Raw genomic sequence first — 14622 nt, 5'->3', positions numbered from 1 at the left:
AAAAGGTCTGTGTGTACAAAGAATGTATAAAAAACTAAGCCTCAGAGAGAGGTTTCAATCATGGATGCCTGTGGAACTCTTGTACAAACACAGCAGAAGGTAGGGTATTTGCAGACTTTGAGGAAGTGGAACCAGGGAAAGCTGTTCTCATCAAGACCTACATAGCCAGTCAAAAATCCATGTGGAGTTAAGGCTGCATCTGCCCACCCTTAGAAGCAGCATAGCACACAGTTGTAGGGGTATTATCAATAACAGCAAAGTTCCCAGAAGTCTTGCTGCCATGTGTAAGCAGGATGTGCTTGGACACAGTCTGTAGGACAGAAACAAAGGGTGTATTCTCAGTGCAATAAGCCATAACAGAAGATGGCGCATTCCAGGACAGGAGCCACAGACAGCACTGTTTTTTGATGAAAAAGTTGTTTGACAGACTGTATGTTCCTTGGGACAGAGACTGTCCTCTCCTGTGTTTGTTCAGAGCCTGGTACAATGGTCCCCAATACTGACTGCATCACAAGGGTAATAGGTGGCAATTAATCAGACTATTACACTATACACTGACTGTTATTTAGTGTAAAGTAAAGAATTACATACAATTATTCCAAGTTTAATATAAATGAGATTATTTTCCTACCTGAGAGAGCAGCAGGAGTAGTTCTCTCACTGCTTGGACCTAACAATTTAACATGATTGGCAGGAAACCATCCTTTCTGCCTCTTTTTCCCTCTTGCCTATAAAAAAATATGTTTTAGAATTAAATAGACAACTGACCAGTGGATTGTAATGAGCACCCCACCCACACAGCTTCTCGTCACAAAAAACCTGTCTACAAAGTTATTACGCACTGAATGGATCTACAAGACAAAATTTGGTTTACATTTATTACTAAAAGCATATTTGAGTATGGCTGCACTGTAATTTGCTCAACTGACTGAGTGGAAAGTTCACAGTCAAGATTTTCAAAAGTGATTAGTAATTTTGGATGCTCCACTTGAGACAGCTTACAGGGGCCTAATTTTCAAAAAGTGCTGACCACTTACCTCTGAAAGTTGAGCCCCTATAAAGTGTCTCAGACTGGGCACTCAAAAATGGAGTCATCCGATGTCACTAGCCACTTTTGAAAATCTTGGCCTATGAATTTAGCACCACTTTCTATCAGATAAGACAGAGTGATTGTTATCTAAAAAGAAAGCTTGTATAGTGGATTCTTGACTTTTTTTTTACCTTCACTTTTTCTGTAAAAAACAGAAAGATTATAGTATGAGCAGAAAATCTCAAAGAGGTAATATTCCTACATCTTGACAGCTTTTCTCACAACATGTCGTAAGTGTGTACAAGCAATGCTATTGTAATACAAAATATGGAAAAATACTCAGTTACTGCAATAAAATATGAAATTCAACCAAGCAAGGCCTGACAACTAGACATCTCAGTTTTCATCTCCTTTCCTCCTCCCTCTGGGGTTCCATCCTGAAACACAGCCAAAACTCCTTTTCTAATAAAATGCAAACTACTACTAATTTCCTATATATTTCCTTGCACAGATTATATATTAACTTTTCCATTGCCAATAGCTCCCAAGACCTGTAAAAATGATGTTAAAATGATACTTTGCTTTTTGAAATGCTACTGTAGGTAGTTTATGAAGTTTGCTTTCAGAGCTTTCTGAGTGAAAAATGCTCTGTGAATGCAAGGAATTAGAATATCCTATACTAATTTCCCTCCTGCTTTTAAGAGGTCCTACTATTTCATCAGAGGATTGTTACCATTTAATATTTTAACAAAGTTAGCACTGTTTTATTAGTTAAGTGGTTCTTCTGACACTAATTATTACTTTTTATTAATTGCCAATACTGGACCCCTACATTCTGCCAGGGTTACAAACACTGATTTTCTGTGACAGAAACAGGCCCAGCAATATAGGTTTTATGTGATGTTCAAGTACAGTTTATATATGGCAAAAAGAACTTAAGAGCTTCTCACTTTTTAAATTAAATCACAAAAATTGCTCTCATTATTCATTCTGTGAAGATTATTTTTTCCTTTAATTACCTGTAACTCTCCTTGCCACCATCCACTAGGGTTTTTCTTCAGAATAAGTATCAGCTGTCCTGGAGCCAGACTAAGCTGTTCTGTCCCTGATGCAGCATACGCTGTAGTCACCTGGGCAATCTCTGAAATAAAAAAAAGACTGGTGAATAATGAACAAATACAATAAGCTAAAGGTTTGTAAGTTACATCAGACTCACCAGGTTTCTTATTTAGTGTCCCAGTTCTGCCAGCAGTACCAGAACCCTACAATCAAAAGATACAAGATTTTAATTTGCAGTGCTAACAGCAGAATTTACCGCAACTTTCTTTTTTTAATATTCTTCTTTTGCCACAAATAACATTTTTTCTGAATTTTTTCCCTTTACCAAACATAATGGTTTGAAAAAAGGCAAATCACTTTCTTGACCTAAGCATTTATGCCAGATACACCACCAGAGAGCTACAATTTAATGCCCAAATTTTAGAATGTGAACATACTACCTATATACAAGACATACAGTGTAACTTGTTGGTTGTTTTAAAGTCAGAATTCTAGCAAAATACAGTAAACTTATACAGACAAAAATAAAATCTTCTTGCTTTAAGTAACAAAACCCAAGACAAAAACTCACATCTTGATCCTTAGGTTTGACATAGTTTGATGGAAAGATGCCAGTTCTGTCAGCAATGCTTCCTGTCCACCATTCTCCATCTTTCTGAGTGACTAGTATTTCTTCTCCTTCAGCAAAAGTCAAATCACCAGGTTCAGAGCTCGTATAGGAATAGAGTGCAACATACTCTGTTCAACCATAGAGAGAGAGAGAGAGAAACTGCATTAGTTACAGTGAAAAAGTGTTTGGCCTCTCTTGATTATAGCTGAAACTAAATTGAATTTTATCAAAACCCTAATACAGTAAATACAAGAGGCATGCTAGTCACATTTTAAAAATCTCTCATATAAGGGTTGCTCAAGCAACTTCATAGTATGGACCAACCTTCCCTCTCACTTAAATTGCATCCATCATCTCACCTCCCATTTGCAATTGTGCAGACTCTCTCTCGGATGTGCATGCACATAACATTTCTGTGACAAATGTAGCAACCACAGGTAACTGCTTACAAGGAAAAGTAATATATTTGTAGTGTCTGAATGTGTGATTTAGCAGATGGAAATGAGGAGAGTTAGTACCATGTGAACAGTGACCGCTCTATGGATGATCAGTGGTCCACAGACCACAGTTTAAGAATTGTTATATGTGAGAGATTTCAGCTTGGACCCACACTTCAGCACAAACATTTAAATTCAGAAAAGCCATAAGAAGAAATACTCCATACGGATGGTGAACTGCATAATATCTGATTATCATGGTAGAGATCAAAAGCCCAAGTGACTTTTCTAAGCAGAGTCTACACGCATTCTATATAGTCTGAAAGGGTGGGAAAATGGGTAAATGCAGATCAAATTAAAAAGTTCAGAGATTGTTTCTCACAAATTATTTTTCCCATTTGAACTTATACTTTCTCCACTTAAATACATAAAAGTAAAAAAACCGATACACTTAGGAATCTAAAAAGCAGTTGTGACTATATTAGACCTCTATAACAGTCACAGACCTGATCAAGATATAATTCTACGCATATCCATTATTAATTTACATGCTATTAAACAGAAATTAGTTTTATAATTTCATAACTGACATTGTAATTGCATGCTTACCCTCTCCAATTGTATAAGATGGTGTACTAGGCTTCTTGTTTACAGCTGCATAAATAGTTTCGGGTCTGCAGACATAAAAATCCAAGTGATTTAGTCTGGCTGGTTTAACAAAACATTCTTCAATTAGTGATAAAGATTTAGTACAGTGTAATTTTCCTATTCTTTGAGTGACAAAAAAATTGCAGCCAAGCATTATTTCATTCTCAATTGGTATATATTACTAATGCTGTTGTCCCCATTACATTTTTTAATTAAGTTGTTGCAAGTGGTCACTCACATTACTGCAATATCTCCTAAATATTATATAGGTCATGACTAAGGAATATCAGAAATTCTGCAATAAGATTAATTATTAGCAAAAGCTAAACAATTAAAAATTTATTGGGGATCAAGAAAGGTTTACCCTAAGAGCAAAAAATATGACTTCAATCAATCATATGGAAGAGTCCTAATTTAAGCTACAGGGTTTGGAAAACACAGTCATAAATTGCGGTGATCAAGACATACAAAATCTTTATTTTAGGTGTAACAACTTGACATTTATTTAAAATTTGCCTTATTCTAGAAAAATCAAAAAAACTTTAAGTCATGTATGTGCAAAGATCACTTCAACCACCAACCTGTAATCATCCCTAGGTTGGAATGAAGCAGCCATTCCGTGGCAGAAGCACTACTCAGACTTTCAGTAATTAACTGAACCGTTAGCTTGAATACTAGGATAGTCTGGCACTACTTTTGACAGCTAGGAAAAACACCACTATTTCTACAAGATGTGCCACGGGAGTGTATAATGATTAATGGCAAAGACATCTCAATTTTGTACGTCATCTAAAAGGTAACACCTCCAGCAGTGCAGTGCCAGCACCATGCTGAGATACTGAATCAAGAGGAAGCAGCATGTCACCTGTTGAATAACCACACACCCCTTTTTTCTAGCACCCAGCTTGAAAGATCTAACATGTTTACTGAACAGGCCCAACATTACTTAGCTTGTGAAAGCTGATTAAATTACAGCCCATGATGGCATGGTGCAGGTCATACATGCTATTTAGTTCCCATAATTTAAAGTATCCCCATGTTTTTCACTCTATTTTCAGCTGTTGAATACAAAAATACCAACAGTCTCACTTACTCCTCTCGTTTGTTTTCATTTCCAGGCAAGATCTTGACATAGGATTTAGGAAACCATCCCCTTCCTCCATGCACCTCTCCAAACCACCAGTTTTCCTGCTTCTCCAGCACAGTAATTATATCATTTTTTGAAAAGTTCAAGTGGTTATCCTTTTTTGCAGTCCAGGAGCAAAGTGCCTGTGCTTTTAAATTCTCCACAGCTTGTCCCTGTTCAAGTAAAAATACAGATGTTAATCAGCTTTAGTACCTATTACTTATGCAAGTTTCAAAAATTGCCTCTTGTACTCTAGGTGCGTTCACTCCTAAATGCCAGTTGAATGACTTGTTGTCTTGACCACACCATTTTGCACTGCCATATGTGGTATGTGGACTCCAGAGTGGTCTCTGGACTCTGCTCCCTACTTGCCAATTAAGTTAGAAATATCTTAGACATGTATCTGGTTCTACAAAACAACGCTGGCAGAGTGGTCACTTTGGATAAGCTATTACCAGCAGGAAAGTGAGATTGTGTGTGTGTGTTTGGGAGGGGGGGGGGGAGAAAACCTGGATTTGTGCTGGAAATGGCCCAACCTGATTATCATACACATTGTAAAGAGAGTGGTCACTTTGGATGGGCTATTACCAGCAGGAGAGTGAGTTTGTGTGTGTGGTTTTTGGAGGGGGGGTGGGGGGTGAGAAAACCTGGATTTGTGCTGGAAATGGCCCACCTTGATTATCATACACATTGTAAAGACAGTGGTCACTTTGGATGGGCTATTACCAGCAGGAGAGTGAGGTTGGGGGGGGGGGGGTGAGAAAACCTGGATTTGTGCTGGAAGTGGCCCAACTTGATTATCATACACATTGTAAGGAGAGTGATCACTTTAGATAAGCTGTTACCAGCAGGAGAGTGGGATGGGAGGAAGTATTGTTTCATGGTCTCTGTGTATATAATGTCTTCTGCAGTTTCCATAGTATGCATCCGATGAAATGAGCTGTAGCTCACGAAAGCTTATGCTCAAATAAATTGGTTAGTCTCTAAGGTGCCACAAGTACTCCTTTGCTTTTAAGAGTAACTCTGGAAGGGCCCACACATTGGTAGTCTTCTGCCTGGAGGTAAAATATACCTTTTGGTAGAAAAAGAAAGGAAACAGTAGTCCCCAAATGGCTAGGTAGGGAAATCTGAAAGATCATCTTGAGGCCCAAACTGATGAGATAAACACATGCTTACCTGTTAGGTTCCTCCACACTGCAGCTGCTATCCTTACAAAATCCCAAAGTTGAAAGAAATTAACCCAGAGTAACACAATATAGTGAAAGAAAAAAAATGGTTACTTACCTTCTCATAACTGTTGTTCTTCGAGATGTGTTGTTCATTCCATTCCAACCAGGTGTGTGCACGCGTGCATGGGAGCCGGAAGATTTTTCCCCTAGCAGCATCCCTGGAGTTGTGCCTTCATGTCACTCAATATAGAGCCTGCCGACCCGCCACCCCCTCATGGAATCATAGAATATCAGGGTTGGAAAGGACCTCAGGAGGTCATCTAGTCCAACCCCCTATTCAAAGCATGACCTAATCCCCAACTAAATCATCCCAGCCAGGGCTTTGTCAAGCCTGACCTTAAAAACCTCTAAGGAAGGAGATTCCACCACCTCCCTAGGTAACCCATTCCAATGGTGAGCACTGAGACATCATAGCCTACTTTCCCCTTGGGATGGGAAAGTGCCGGCGATTTATCCCCCCTGGAAGGGGAAAATGGCACCATATGGCACAACAAGTCCTGGGCTGCTGCGAATGCCTCTGCAGTCAATGGGAGCTGCAGCTGTTGGCTCCTGGGGCCGGCAAGTGGGGAGGATCTGGACTCAACTGCACCGCCACCGGGACAGGCGTCGACGTGACCCTAGCCGGCCAAGGGGGCCGAGGTGGTGTGGCCCCACTGGGGTCTCACAGTGGCCGAGTCCTTCGACTTGGCCGGGGCAGAGCAGCCCCTCTCCAGCCAGCTTTTCTTTTGTGGCACTGGTGGTTGCGACCGGTGCCTGTCCAAAGCCTGTCCACGGGAGTAGCTGTGACAGTGCTGAGAGTCTCAATATGAGTTCTTTCTCAACACTGGTTCCCCTGTACATTGTGCTGGGGCACTCAGCACCAAGGAGGTGGTGCTAGACGCGGGATCCCCTGATCCAGGGTCTGACTGGGGCCGGAGTGCAGCCTCCATAAAAAGGACTTTAAGATGTTGGTCTCGGTCTTTCGAAGTCCTAGGGCAAAACTCGCGATAGATCTTGCACTGGTCTTCCTGGTGGCTCTCCCCTCACAAAGCGTGCGGGGTCACTTTTAGGCATGCACTTGCCACGGGCCTCACAAGTTTTAAAGCTTGGGGACCGCGTCACACCACGACACCGGGAGCGTTGGGGGAAGGGGAACCCCAAAGAAAACCTAACACTAACTATATCTACACTACAAGTACTAATAACTAACACTAACGGTATTAAGAACTATAATACAACGGACACTGTGAACGGCGCTTGCCAAGGCAAGAGCTAAAGTACGTTCCAGCTTACCGTCACTGGTGGTAAGAAGGAACTGATGGGCTGGCGGGGTCGCAGGGCTCTATACTGAGTGCCATGAAGGTGCGACTCCAGGGGGCGCCCAGGCCGACCTGACGAGGGAAAAAATCTTCCGGCTGTTATGCATGCGCGCCTGCACACACCTGATTGGAAAGGACATGAACAAGCACTCGAAGAAGAAGAAAGAGTTTAAGGACCAGATCCTCAGATAGTGTAAATTAACATAGCTCCACAGACTGCAATAGAGGTATGCCCACTCACACCAACTGGGAATTTGGCTTTGTGTTTAGATCAGGGGTGGGCAAACTTTTTGGCCGGAGGGCCACATCGGGGAATAGAAATTGTATGGCAGGCCATGAATGCTCATAAAATTGGGTTTCAGGTGCAGGAGGGGGTGAGGGCTCTGGTTGGGGGGTACAGGCTCTGGGGTGGGGCTGGGGATGAGGTGTTTGGGGTGTAGGAGGGTGATCCGTGCTGGGATCGAGGGATTTGGAGAGCGGGAGGGGGATCAGGGCTGGGGCAGGGGGAGAAGCTCAGGGGTGCAGGCTCCGAGTGGCACTTACCTCAAGAGGCTCCTGGAAGCAGCGGCATGTCCCTTCTCCGGCTCCTTGGCGTGGAGCGGCCCCCGACCCTCGGAGCAGGGCCATGGTGCAGCTTCCGGGAGCTGCACGGTGTGGCCCCCTACCTGGCACCCCGATTGGAGCGCCAGAGCAAGGCTGAACTGCGTGGTGCGGCCCCGATTCAGCTCCCCAGTAGGAGCTCACGGGCCGGCTTAAAATGGCTCACAGGCGGAGCCGTAGTTTCCCCACCCTTGGTCTAGATCACTGCAGTGAACTGTTAGAAAAAGTAAAGGAGTACTTGTGGCACCTTAGAGACTAACCAATTTATTAGAGCATAAGCTTTCGTGAGCTACAGCTCACTTCCTCACGAAAGCTTATGCTCTAATAAATTGGTTAGTCTCTAAGGTGCCACAAGTACTCCTTTTCTTTTTGCGAATACAGACTAACACGGCTGTCACTCTGAAACCTGTTAGAAAAAGTGTAACTCATCTATACAAAAGTATATCAGTATTGTTAACATGAACCTAAAATACATAAAATTCTCACCAACATACCTGTCCATGAACAGGAGAAACAGATCCTGGGGACACAGTACGAGTAAAAGCGGATTTTTTCTGCCATGTTGTGTTAACAGTTAGGCTTGAGAAAGGTACGTTTTGGTAATCAGTGTCTTCTGCTGATCTACCTGGTGAAAGTGGTCTGCAAATTTAGCACAAGCACAATTTTTCTTAGAAAGTACATTAGCAAGACCTACTACTTCTTACATATGCAAAATGCATGTGCTGCCCAGTGCAACTCAGAAGATCAAAGTTTAACTTGCTGTATTATAGCTCTTCCTCCATATAGTCGCTATAATAAATTTTCTGCATTTAATTTACAGTAATCCATAATGCTATTACATAACATTTTATTTTATCCAAAATAGAACTATCAATAAATAAACTTACTCTGGAGGAGCTGAGGTAGTAGACAAAAATACTGTAGGAGGAAGTAAGGCCTTTTTAGGAGATAAAGCTTTTTCACTTTCTGGTATTTTTTCTACATAGCTGCATGGAAACCAGCCAAAATGACCTTGAAAGCTCCCATACAGCCAACCAGGCTCTCCAATGGTTTTCTCATCAACCTGGAAACCAAAAATATTAGATAAAATATTTGCTGTGTTAGCACCTGCTACAATTCTGTGGATTTAACTGGAAAAGTTGTGACCATAAGGATCAGACCCCATCATCTGCACTGTCATCCCATTTAAAATTTAGTCTTTTTAAGAAAACTAAGAATCCCATTGCCTAATAACATACTGTCCCAAGCTGTATAACAAGGCTATTTGCTCTTATAAAGCGGACAATTACTTTTTAAATGGGGAAAAGGATAAACTGCTGGTTTTGTATTATAATGCACCCTTAGAGAGATATTTACAGTTGTTTTATTTAAAGGCTAAAGAGGACATAACATACCTCTGAAGTTAATGGAGCTTGTCGGAAAGTTACTATGATTACTATCATGATTATTTGTGTTTTAGTAAGACCTCAGACCCAAACAACATCAGGATTCCATTGTGCTACGCATGGTAGAAACACAGAGTAAAAGAAAGGGGCTTCAAACAATTTTTATATAGATTAAGTTTCTTCTGGCTAAGATACATAAACAAATGTTTCCATCTACTGATCACATCTTAAATTAGACACTATGAAGTTTTTTAATCAAAATATTTTATGAGTATCTGAAATTATCCAATATATAGAGTTGCATATTTCTAAACGGGGGTATCAAAAGTAAAAGAATGCTCAGCTAATTATATCTTGAAACTAACAGATGCCTTTCTTACTTCCCTCTCTCATGCAAATATGTAACTTAACACCATAAAACCAAAGTCTAATATTTAGAGATTTCAGAATACTGGATTAAATTGCTTTGTTAAGTAGAACTTGTTGGACAACCTCCAAGCACTGCTGGGAGCCGATTGCAAGATGGAGGGTTTGGCCGTGGTTCTGATTGAGCAGGTCAAGATGGACAGGAAACTATATGGGAGGTTGAATTGACAGAGCAAGGATATCTGAGAACCAACACTCCTTCATCCATGCTGGAGCAACAAGAATGAGCTTGGCCTCATCTGCTTTGAGCTTGAGGATGAGCCGAGGAATGACTGAAATAGGTGGAAAGGCATACAGAAGAGTTGACCGCTAGCTGCAGTGGAAGGCGTCTGAGAGGACTGAGGCCCTCGAGAGCAGAACAGCTGACACTTTATGTTTTCCCTCATCACAAACAGGTTCATCGCAGGGACATCCCATGTTGCAAAGATGACTTAACGAACACTCTCCTTCAGGGACCATTCATGACTCAAGGAGAAAACCCTGCTGAGGTAGTCCGCGAGATTATTTTGAACCCCTGGAAAATGGACTGCTACCAGGGTGATGTCTCCCTCAATGCAAAAGTGCCACAGATTGATCGTCTCTAGGCAGAGTAATCTGGAATGTACCGCACCCGCTCCCCTTTGCTTCTTCAAATAGTACATCACAGTAGCATTGTTGGTTAGTATGTGATGTGATCTCGGAAGGCACAACATGAATTGTGGATGGCCTGAAGTTCCAAAACATTGATATGGAGTGAGGCTTCCTGTTCCAACCACACGCCCCACAACCTTAATGAGTCCAGATGCACTTCCTTCCCACCCACCCAGAAGGGAAGTGTCAGTAACCACTGACTTAGTTGGAGAGGGCCAAACAGAGGGCCAATGGCACGCATTGCATGGGAATTCCCACCAGTGGAAGGAATCCAGAACTGCTGGAAGAAGGCGAACTGACCTGTCCAGAGAATGCAGGGCAGGGTGGTAAACTGTCCTGAGCTGCATCTGATGAGGGTGAGGGTACAACCTAGAGAACTAGAACACCTGCATGCAAACAGACATTAGGCACAACAGACTCAGACACACATGCACTGTCATGGAAGGCTGGGATTGCAGACTGAGGCAAAACTGTTGAATTGCCTGGAAGCGGTCGGTCGGTAAGAACACCTTCAACCTCATGGAATCTAACAGGGTCCCAAGGAACTCGATTTTTTGAGTGGGAGCCAAGGTTGACTTTGCATTGTTTACAATGAGTGCTGACAGTCAAGCAAACTCAACATGATGTCAATGTGGGCAAGAACCTCCTCTCTAGAGCTCCGCTTCGGCAACCAGTCATGGAGGTACAGGAATATGTGGAGTCCCTTCTTCCTGAGATAGGCGATAACCACTGTCATGCATTTGGTGACGACATGGGGGGCAGAATAGGGGAGATCCGTACACTGAAAGTGGCATTCTCCTACCACGAAACACAGAAACTTCTTGTGGATCAGCAGAATCACCACAAGAAAGTAAGTATCCTGCAGGTCCAGAGCAATGAACCAGTCATTCTGACACAACACAGGAAGGATAGCAAATAGAGTGACCATGCGGGATCTCACATACTTGATGAATTTGTAGAGGCCACAAAGGTTGAGAATGGTTCTCATCCTGCCCTTATATTTCAGTATCAAGAAGCTCTGGGAGAAAAACCATGGCCCTGGTGTTCCAGTGCTACCAACTAAAAATACAGCTCAATGAGCCATGTCTTGTGAGAGGAATCTCTGTAGAGGAATGTGCAAGTGGACCTGGAGAGGAAATGGATTGTGTAGCCAGATCTGACAGTGTCTAGAACCTAGCTGTCAGAGGTAATTGAGATCCAAGCATTGTAAAAGCGGGTCAACCTGCCCCTAAAGTGATGGGGGGGGGACAGAAGGGATGTAGTAATGACTGGACCACTGCTCTGAACAAAGGAGACAAAATGAGCGCTTAGCCTGTGCCAAGGGAGATCATGTGGACTGTCTGAAGCCCAAGCCCCACTGCTTCCTATTGTGGGAGCCATCCCTTTTTCTAAGATAGTCCCACTGTTTCAGGGGAAAGGTTGGACAAAGGAATTCTGCAGGTGATATTGTTGCTCCTGCTGTGCCTTTGCATGGACAGAACGTATACTTCCAAGGATTGCACTCCTTCAAGGATTCCAGGGCTAAGTGCCATTAGTCTTGTCTGAGAAGAAGACTTAGTCATCAAAGGGCAAGTCCTCAATGGCTTGCTGGACGTCCAGAGTGATCCCAGAGTTTTGCAACCAGGAGGCCCTCTTCATAGTTACTGCCAAGGCCATGACCCTGGCCACAGTGTCTGCAATGTCAACGACAGCCTGCAGGAACATTATGACCACCAAGCAGCCTTCCACAGTGAATGCTCAGAACTCCTCACACAAGACCTTAGGCAACTGGTCCTCAAATTTAGCCATGGCTGACCAACTGAGAAAATCATACTTGGCCACTAAACCTTGTTGATTTGTGATCTTAAACCGGAAGGATGATGAGGTATAGATCTTCCTGCTCAGAAGATGTAACTGCTTGGAGTCTCTGTCCTTGGGGGTAGACTTGAACCAACCCTGCTGGGCCGTTGTTTACCACTGTTACATCCAGTGAATTCGGGGCCAGGTGAGAAGAGAACCCCTCAAATCCCTCCATGGGAACAAAGAAGCGCTTTTCCATTCACTTAGACCCTGGCGGTACTGAGGCTGATGTACTCCACAGGGATCTCACCGACTCAAGGATCACATCACTGACCACGATGGCCACTCTCCCAGGGACGGCGGGGTGTAAAATATCCACCAGTTTTTGTGTGTTCTCTTGGAGGAACTCTGCCTGGATACCCAATAATGCGGATATGTGGCATAAGAGGTCCTGGTACACCTTAAAGTTGTCCGGAATAGAAGGTGAGGATAAACCATTCAGCATGGCATTGTCCAGCAACAAGGCCTCAGCTGAGCCAAAACTGGCTTTCACTCCTGGAAAGATGTACCCAGGAGAGAGCAGACTGCTGATGCTTGGGCTTGCAGTTAATCTGAAGCCACCTACGACCATGCAGGTTACTTTGACTTCAAATGTGATGAAAAGCGGTATCTCTGCTAATAAGGAACATCCCACTGAGTCCAAGGCCACTGTTACAGATAGAGCACTGGTGGCCAGCAGAGCCCAGGCCAGGGACCTCCTTCTCAGTCATGGGGCACACGCCAACCTTAGGAGCCATATTGTTCCACTGGCAGTCCCTGAGGTTCATTGGGTAGGGTATGACGACTCTGACTCGGAATGAGAGCCCCGAAATCTTGGCAGTACGGGTGGAATGATGCCCAAAGGAGTCAACAGGCAGTCTGATTCATTTGTCTCCCAGAACAAAGTTGGAACTGGTATTCCCATTTAATATGGTTCCATCCGTACTGAGCATGCGGGTGCCACAGGCAGCATTGGTCCTGGCACTAACAGTGGTCCAAGAGTGCACAAATGTATCAATGTCAACGGTTGCAGCATCAAATGCAGTGGGGCCAGAAAGGGTCTGGGTGCCAAGGTCCCCTGCACCATTTCCAGTACTGGCTCCATCCCCATCACGGTGAGGAGAGTGTCTGGACACAGTGTCAACAGACACCAAGGTTCAGTGGCTCACTCCATCAGAAGCGCCAGAGTTGGCGCAGCCCTGGACCAACGGTGAGGTTGGGACCGAAAGGCAGAGGAGGTCTGTGGTTTCCTGGTAGACTGACGACATGGACGCAGGCAGTACTGGCATGCACCTTGTCAGTACCGTACTCAATGGACACCCGAAGGCTAGAACCAGAATCAATGGTACAGGATTTCTGTCCTTCCCACTCAGTATTGGGAAAGGTCAGATGTATCCATGCTATTGCACATGCTGGAACTGGTCCTGTGCTAGTCTGTGCTGTTCCTGGGGGAAACAGAGGAGTCACTCTGTGACCTGGAGCAGTCTCAATTGGTCTTATGAGACCTCTTCCTCGGTGCTGACAATGGAGAACGGCTCCTCTGCCTCTTCAGCAAGGCGCCTACCCCAAAACAAGGGGTGGCAGCATTCTCCAAGCCTGAGGGCAATCTTTGACCTGAGGAGGGCCTTGGTATCAGATCAGGCCGCATGGCCTGTTCAAGCAGGTGCTACGTGAGACAAAGATCCTGCACCAACCGAGTCCTCTTTTTAAATGATACACACTCTTTAAGGTGGGCCTTGCCGAGGCAAAGCAAGCACTGCATGTGGGGGTCGCTGTTGGGGATCGCCCCTCCACAGGAAGGACAGTGTTTAAACTAGACTAAAACTAAATGCGAGGTTGTGACACTACAAACACACAAACCTCCGACTCCAGCCACAGGCAGTGAGAAGGAACTGAGAGGGCCGGAGCAGTGCTGCCTCATATAGTCAAGGGAGGGGCCACAGCCACGAGGTGCGAGAGCCACCCCTCTACAGGGACTGCTAGGCAAAAGTCTCTGACTCCGGTGCGCTGGGCACGCACACATCACATCTGCATCTACTCGAAGAACCTCCATGCAGATAATGTAACAGAGAACACTATTCAGACCTTTAATTATTTGGGAGAAACCCTCAAACCTATTCAAACCAGGCAGGTCAGGTATTTAATAATTCTAGCACCACGAATAATCTTGTTTTATACACTTTTATCTATGACAATGTTTGCCTATAGCAATGCAAACATAGTAATCTTCTTTGCAGCCTTATATGCATACCTGCAAAATGTTGCACTAGAGATGGGAGAGCAAGGATTATTTAGCTTATTCTTGTTATTTGTTTCAGAAAGTTTA

General features: G+C 43.8%; 1 protein-coding gene across 11 annotated transcripts in view; it reads right to left on the bottom strand.

Moving 5' to 3' along the window:
- ITSN2 (intersectin 2) overlaps positions 1–14622 on the bottom strand; it is a 122054-nt gene that overhangs the window by 46064 nt on the left and 61368 nt on the right. For 9 of the 11 annotated variants that reach the window (XM_073335823.1, XM_073335822.1, XM_073335829.1 and 6 more), the window contains 7 exons: positions 8925–9100; positions 8532–8676; positions 4878–5083; positions 3746–3810; positions 2661–2827; positions 2050–2292; positions 632–728 (listed from right to left, as the gene is read on the bottom strand). In XM_073335823.1, the coding sequence (XP_073191924.1) occupies positions 632–728; positions 2050–2292; positions 2661–2827; positions 3746–3810; positions 4878–5083; positions 8532–8676; positions 8925–9100 (1099 nt within the window). The remainder of the gene's footprint in view (positions 1–631; positions 729–2049; positions 2293–2660; positions 2828–3745; positions 3811–4877; positions 5084–8531; positions 8677–8924; positions 9101–14622) is intronic. The other 2 variants (XM_073335827.1, XM_073335830.1) reach the window with 1 other exon arrangement.

Source organism: Lepidochelys kempii, chromosome 3, assembly GCF_965140265.1.
Source record: "Lepidochelys kempii isolate rLepKem1 chromosome 3, rLepKem1.hap2, whole genome shotgun sequence".
Lineage (NCBI taxonomy): Eukaryota > Metazoa > Chordata > Testudines > Cheloniidae > Lepidochelys > Lepidochelys kempii.
Note: the sequence above shows the minus strand (reverse complement) of the source record. Positions and strands in the feature narration are given on the sequence as shown.